The 7445-nt window shown below is 38.5% G+C and overlaps 1 protein-coding gene across 1 annotated transcript in view; it reads right to left on the bottom strand.

The window, feature by feature from the left end:
- LOC102386334 (serine-rich coiled-coil domain-containing protein 1-like) overlaps positions 1–7194 on the bottom strand; it is a 361000-nt gene extending 353806 nt beyond the window's left edge. The window contains exon 1 of the mRNA XM_025199483.1: positions 6990–7194. Within this exon, the coding sequence (XP_025055268.1) occupies positions 6990–7172 (183 nt within the window). The 5' untranslated portion in view covers positions 7173–7194. The remainder of the gene's footprint in view (positions 1–6989) is intronic.
- Between the last annotated feature and the right edge of the window lie 251 nt (positions 7195–7445).

A 7445-nucleotide genomic window follows, 5' to 3' on the forward strand; every position in this document is an offset into this window, starting at 1 on the left:
CCCAGTATGCCAATATATGTTATGATATAACTTGAATGCCACTTCCTCCATAAGTGCCCTCTCATTACCCTGAATCTGAAATGCTCCATCCAGCATATTCATTTCTTGACTGCGGGAAATAAACATGCAATGTATAAAGGAAATATATATGCAATGCATGCATGCACACACGCGCACACACACACAGACACACACACATTTATACATATATAAACACATTTTGATAACGTTTACCACAAACAGCCACAAGCAGCATGTTGAAGAGACACTAAGTACTGCTGGCCTATAGCCACTGACTCCTTGTTTTAAAGCACTGCATCAAACGTGCACATTTAATCCCACATTAAAATTGTGTGCCAGGAGAATATTAAATATTTGTCTTTGTAAGAAATAGCAAAGAAGGATTGCCAAATATATACTGAGCATGTATCAATTTAATAAGGTAAAGTGAAAACCTAATACCAAACACATTATTATGTATTTAAATTTGCGTGTATATGCTGTGCATGCCAACACACCATGAAATGAAGGAATTGGCAATTTCCAGCATGAATTACTTGATAAAGAGGACTGCATTAAATGCACAGTTGTTGAATAAATCAGTAATGCTACACTGGTTAATTACAAAGTTAGTTAAAAGAAGAAATCCTGCAGTGTTTTATACTATATTAGCCTTGTGATCACTTTTTAAGTGTCTAGCCAACAAGGTAAGGCAACATAATACATACAATAGTGGACTGCAAGGAATCCTTAATGTCTCTGAAAAATATCATTTAAGACCTTTTCAATTTTTCTTAGTATATGATGAATGTCAATTTTTTTCAAATAACACAACCCAGCTCTCCTATAATGCTCTTCATCTTTACATCTCCTATTACGTCAAAGAAGAAGTAAGAACATGATTACCATTTTGCTGAGGGGGAAATGAAAGTGCAAAGAAAGGTAATTTGTCTAATGTCACCCAGCAGGCCAGTAGCAGAGCCAGAATTAGAACTCTCTCCCTTCACTGCAATCAGCACTCTAGGTTTAGCTTTTAAGACCTGGCTAGACAAAGCCTTGGCTGGGAAGATCTAGCTGGGGATGGTCCTGCTAAGTTGACCAGGAGGTTGGACTACATAACATCCTGATATCCCTTCCAACCTTAATTTTCTATGATTCTATGATAATTTTACTGCTACTATTATTTCTGTTTGATCACCAACCTTCCTATAGCTCTGTAGGACTGTATATGTTTTACAGAGCTGTGAAAAAGACATGGGCTCTCATGGGCTCTCATATGAAGTATTTGCAATCTAAATTGGCAAATATAGACTATGTGGATACCAAGTTACCTCAATTAGCTGGCTCAGCAGTTTTGACAGCTCAAAAGAAAACCTATCAAAAATGGGAATTATACAGCAAATAATGTATGTACAAAAAATAAAAGGGTAAATTTGTTATACATAAATAAGCCTAAATATTGGCAAGATTGTGTCCACTTTGCTTTAGGATTGTTAAGTACTCTACTACTACACATTTTTTTTCCAATTAGGACTTAGCCTATAGCATGAAAATAATTTTAAACAAAATCTATTAAACAAAATACATTAATTAAAGGAACTCTCTCCTCTCCTCCATTTATATTCCCTAAATTCTTATTCCTGCACTAATTCCTGAACAAACAATTGAGCCTTCCAACATGCTGGCTGGGATGCCTGCATACATACTGTCATGACCCAAAAGGCATGATTGTGTGTGTGTGTGCTTTGGCACCAGAATTATCCCCGTCAAGTTGCAGAGCATTGCACGAGAGTGTTTCCTGTTGCAGAGGAAACCCCGGTGCAGGGACCAGTTTCCCACCTTTTCTGCAGCTTCTTTTGCAGAGTGCATTGCTCATGTTGCAAGAGGAATGCACGGTGCAAAAGAGTTCCCGCCACCAGTATGCAGATTCGTTCCCCGTGATTGGCTAGTGCTAAATTATTCACACGTGGCGGCTAGCGATTGGCCTGTTAGCCGTATAAAAGGCTTGAGCAGTTTCCGCCCAAGCCGAAGAGGACTCCACATCCATCTCGTGGGGACTCTGGGTACACGGCAGGGTAATAGAAACCCTGTGTGAGATCCAGGAGTGTGGCGGCCTGATCCACCGCCCACCTCTTCCCGTCTTCGAACGCAACTTTTATAAGACGTACTTACGATTTCTATTTTGGTGGCTCCTTTCCCCAGAGGAACCGCATATATACATCGTGGCGCCTAGCAACCTCCACGAGACCGTCTGTGTTGTTTGTCTGTAACTGCAACTTAATCAAGCTTTCCAGCCTACACCACTGCCATCTCGGTGTAAGTAAACAATCTTTTAAACTACCGCTACGCGTCCGTGCCTAATTCCAGCTCGAAGGCCTTCCCTCTCCGCCCCGGCGTGCCCGGGCTGCTGGCCACAGCCCGCGTGCAGCGCGAAAAGGGCTCGGGTCGCTCCTGGCCCGCACACATACCAGCTTCTACCATCCTTTCCAACTATCTCTTATTGGTCATCAGTATCACTTCTTTTTTGTCTTGATTTGGTCTCAGTCCACCAATGCTTTCCACACTCAATTCCAGCAAAAACTGGGATAAGATTCCACAATCAAACAGAAGTAATAAAAAAAGAGATGAAAATCTGCGTGCAAGTCAGAGGCAAACTACAGTGCACAATTTCCTGACACTCCCAAATGTCCTATAGCCATAGTATTTTTATTACATTTGCTGCATTGAAAATCTCCACAGGTACCAACACTTCTCCACTAGATTTTTCTAGCCACATAAGCCATAAACCTATAGTCTATTTATTAAATCTTATGCTCCAATGCAGAATCAGAATATCAGCAAATAAAATCCGTTGAAATGAATTAAACATACCTCTGACTATATGCCCATGTGTAACATTTTCATTTTTTCCTTGATGACAGGGCAAAGTACCTACTTCCAAAAGGTGAATTGTTATAGGACCTTCACTCAAAACAAGTGAATACCATTTAAATGTACAGTTCTGGCAATTATTTCCTTATTCATCATATATTTCATGTAAGGTCACTGAGAAATTTGTGTAAAGGTAACTTCACATAAGAAGGAACATGCACATAAAATATGTTCTGATCCAGTTCCAGATGACTTTTCTAATCAACATTCTCTATGTACTAAAAACCTCTTTAGTTTTGTTCACTTGGGTGTGTGGTGTGTTAGGTGACTTCTTGCCCTATAGACTCTAACATGGCTGAAAATATAATGACAGGTTAATAGATTATTAATATAATCTATTAATGGACATGTTCAATATCTCTTTACTGAGAGCAAGATGGCAGCTTACTACAATATCATCAGTCTATCCACCCATTTGTAATCTCATTTTTCAGGATAAGGGTAAGAAGAAGCCTAGTTTGGTATATGCACACACATTTGCCAAGTAAACAATGGTTTTGCCATAAATTAGCCTTTTCCAGTACAAGCAAGTGCAACAGACAAATACCATGTTGTTCTAGTAAATATAGCACTTTGAGAGATTATAATGAGGAAATAGTTCCTTGGAAATAGTGCTTAATGTTTAAGAAAAAATATATTCCATTGAATAATGGGTCTAATAGATTAACTCAATTAACTTGCTATTGGTCAATAAATACATGCATGTTGCCTGTATTTTTTCTATTATGGATAACATCAGTTGTAAAATAGGGATACTACTGCCTTTCTTTCTAATTGTGTGTGTGCATTATTTAGATTGCATCCTCTGTATATTTAGATGGTATCCTTTGTATTTTTAAGGAAAGGGTAAGCCATATAAGTACTATTTATTTTTTAAGACAGCTGGATAAATAATTAGACATGAAAGAAATATTTTATTCTTACATCAGTTAATACTGCTAGCAATTATTTTTTGGGTGATTTCTACTATGCATGTGAATTTCTCTTGTAAGAAAAATAGATTTAACTTTTGCTGGATGAAGCTTCTATGTCCCTTAGTTCAATGCAATTTGTCCAGATAATTCATTTGTAATTTATCTTACTATCAAATACTTCATTACTGTACCTGAAATATCCGATGGAATTTTTGCTTGGAATATTTCACTAACAGCTTGCATGAGGAATACACGTATGCTCCTAATTATGTAGTCCATTATTTAAAAAGCCCTGGTTTAATGACCAGAGGTGAATGAAAATATGTATAACCAACCAAGAGTTTTTCTAAGATGATTAATAAATCATTAGAAATATAAAGAAATAAAGCCATGAAAGGGGTACAGTAACATTCTGAAACAAACTTCACAAGACAATCAAAAAAAAAGCAAGCTTGTGATTCAGAGATATAAATCAGTTCACTTTCAGAAATAAGGTGTCTTTGTTTCTGTTAAGGTTCCACTCTGTCAGGGATGGGCAAAATATAACCTGCGGGCTCGATCTGACCCACAGAGTGCCTTTGTTTGGCCCATGGCAGGTCCTTCAGTCCTGCCTGGCCCAGGCACCATCCAGCCGTGGCATGTACTGCCACACACACGCACCCAAGCACCTTTGGAGGGAGCTCCACTCACTGCTACATGCTCACACCCCACCACCCACACTCCCCCCACACCACCTCCCCGCACACACACCCCAGTCACCCTCTCCCTCCATATAACCTAAGCCCCATACTCACCACACATATTGACACAAACACCCCCCCCAAAGTCCCCATACTCACCCATCACATCCACACATACCTCCACACCCCACATATATACACATCCACACAAACACACCCAAATGCCCCCCACAAACCCATACCCACCCACCTACACCCTCCACACCCCCTGCAATATACAGGAGAAAGATTTCATTTTGAGCTATTATGCAATCACCTCTATATACACAATGCAAACACACACAAATCAGGACCAAAATATTTTTTTAAATGACATTAAAATATGTTACTGTCAATGTTTGATTTTTAGTATACAATTTGTTTTTTTTCCAGGTCCAAGATGGCAACCCCGCTTCCCAAACGGAGTACTTCTGGGGACAGGGGGAGGGACTTCCACTGGCAAATTTCAGAGGTTAGGAGGTAGGACTTCCGGTCCCAAGATGGCAACTGAGAGCAGGGCACTTGTCAAGGGGTGGAGCTTTCCTTGTAGCCCTCAACAGCTCACATCTCATCAAATGGCCCTCCAGCCGAAATAATTGTCCGCCCCTACACTATATAAACTATGTTGTTGACACTGCTACTATAATGCATTTTATCAGCAATACCTCTGCTTTCATGTAATCTCTTTATTAGTGATATTGTTAAAAAATTTCACATTAGAACCACACCTCCAGTATTTCCTCCTTATGTATCCAGACTTCTATATTTGTCACTTGTAAAACTGTTAGAAAGCAATTCCATCTAGCAATATGCATATCTGATGTTCATACAGTGCTCCGTCCCCCTTCAACCCTCTGAGGGTTTGTGCAGTCCTACTTCTGAACTGCCCATTCTACCACCAGAGTTTATTCCATTGTTCAGAGATGCTGAAAAGATAGGAGGAGAACATGAGTCACAGCATATCTGCAACCCATATATATCATTATAAAACTCAAAAAAGGCATGTGCCAGAAAGCCATTTTGATTTCATAAGGTGAGTAAAGAAGATCAGGACCAGGAAATGAATTAGACTGTGTTTAAGTTGCATTAAGAGCTGAAAAACGGTATGGGATTGAGGGAAGGGAAAATAAGAGATGGAACAAATAGGAGAAAAAAAGTAAATATATAGTTATCTATGGTTATCTTAAGCTATCTAAAGAGGATGTAGTAATACAGAAGGTGCTGTGCTTATTGAAGGGTATGTCTGGACCCCACTTTGAAAAACCATGCGCATTTTTTCCAGAGATAATTTTGTGAATGTTAGTAATTATATGTAATATATATATATTACATATAATTATATTATAATTAAATATATTACATATAAATACATATATAATATGTAATTATATAGTAATTATATGTTATACTCTCTACTGCGATTTATTGGTGTGTAAAATATTATGGTGGACTTAAATTGAGGCCTACAGGAAATGTAATGAATTGCTAAGTAAAAAAAAATGTTAAAGGAGATTTCTACACTGGGAAAATAATTGAAAAGGTAACAAACCTGACTAGAGAAAGCATGTTCACTCAAGCAATTCCTAGGTGTAGGCGTAGCTTTTGAAATGATAGGGGATGCTGCCATTAACACCAATTGAAGATAACTCTGTATGTAAAATACTCCCTGCAGTACCATTATTACATATGCAATGATGTATTTTTATTATTTATGTGCATTACCATAGAACCTTAGTGCCGCAGTCAGGATTCAGGGAACTATAAAGATAAAATAGGAAAAAGCCAATATATGGTGTGCATGTAGAATAACAAGCTTATATCGAACTTTTGCAGTGCATACTTAGGCCCAGATTTTGTTAGGCATCTTAGTGAACTTAAGTGTGATTCTATTCTATCTTCCCTGAAAATCCATTAATGCATCTACTTCTGTAACCTGGAGGAGAAGAAGAACTCTAACCTGAGAAAGAAAGAAGATATAGTTGAACCAAGCCAGGTTACATAACTTCCATTAAGAAATGGGTTAAGAGAAGCATTATTTTCTGATTATAAAGGGGCTAGAGGCAGCAGCAGCCTGATCAGCTACCAGAGGTGCCAGAGTTTGCTGCAGTATGGTTACCTTGTGCTGCTGCTACAGGTTCAAAGTGTGATATATATAAACCAATACTAACCAAAACATATATGAATTTTTATTGTTCAAGTCTGAGTCACAGAACTTTGTGATTTTCAAATCTGCTTCATGGACTGGGCCAGCCAAAAGCTACTCTTAGAATGTACAAGATATTTCTTACCATCTTTTCAGGCCCCAGGGAAACAAATAAAATAAAAAGATATTCTGTTCTGTGCCTCTCAATATTTTCCTAGACCCCTTTCTCCTGCCTAGTCCATTAACATGATATCTACTAATTTTACTAATTTGAGTGATTACCTCTTGAAGAACCCTCTTCATTTTCAGCAGTAATGTCTTGACAGCTGTGCAGTCCTGCATCATTAGTCTAAAAGGCAATGATTCCATGCCTCCACCTTCTTCCAGACCTGCAAAAGGCCACTCCACTGATGGACTGCTGGCTGCCTGGGTAATAAGAGGGCACTTAGCTTCTCCTAGTTCCATGTCCTTTGACAACTTCAAAGACAGATTCCTAATAAGAGAAAATGCAGACAAAAATAAATAAAATTTGGATAAAATATTTTTTTTAGGCTCTTCCTCATTTTTAAGTATTCAGAGTGAATTTTCACAAGCAGACAGCTTTATCTCCTCTTTATGCACTCTGTGTATAGGATCATAGGAAAGCAGAGCTGGAAGGGACTCAATGAGGTTATCTAGTCCAGCCCCCTGGTCAAAGCAGGAACATCTCTGACTAAACCATCCCAGACAAGTGCCTGT

Source organism: Alligator sinensis, unplaced genomic scaffold (assembly GCF_000455745.1).
Source record: "Alligator sinensis unplaced genomic scaffold, ASM45574v1 scaffold194_1, whole genome shotgun sequence".
Classification (NCBI taxonomy): Eukaryota; Metazoa; Chordata; order Crocodylia; family Alligatoridae; genus Alligator; species Alligator sinensis.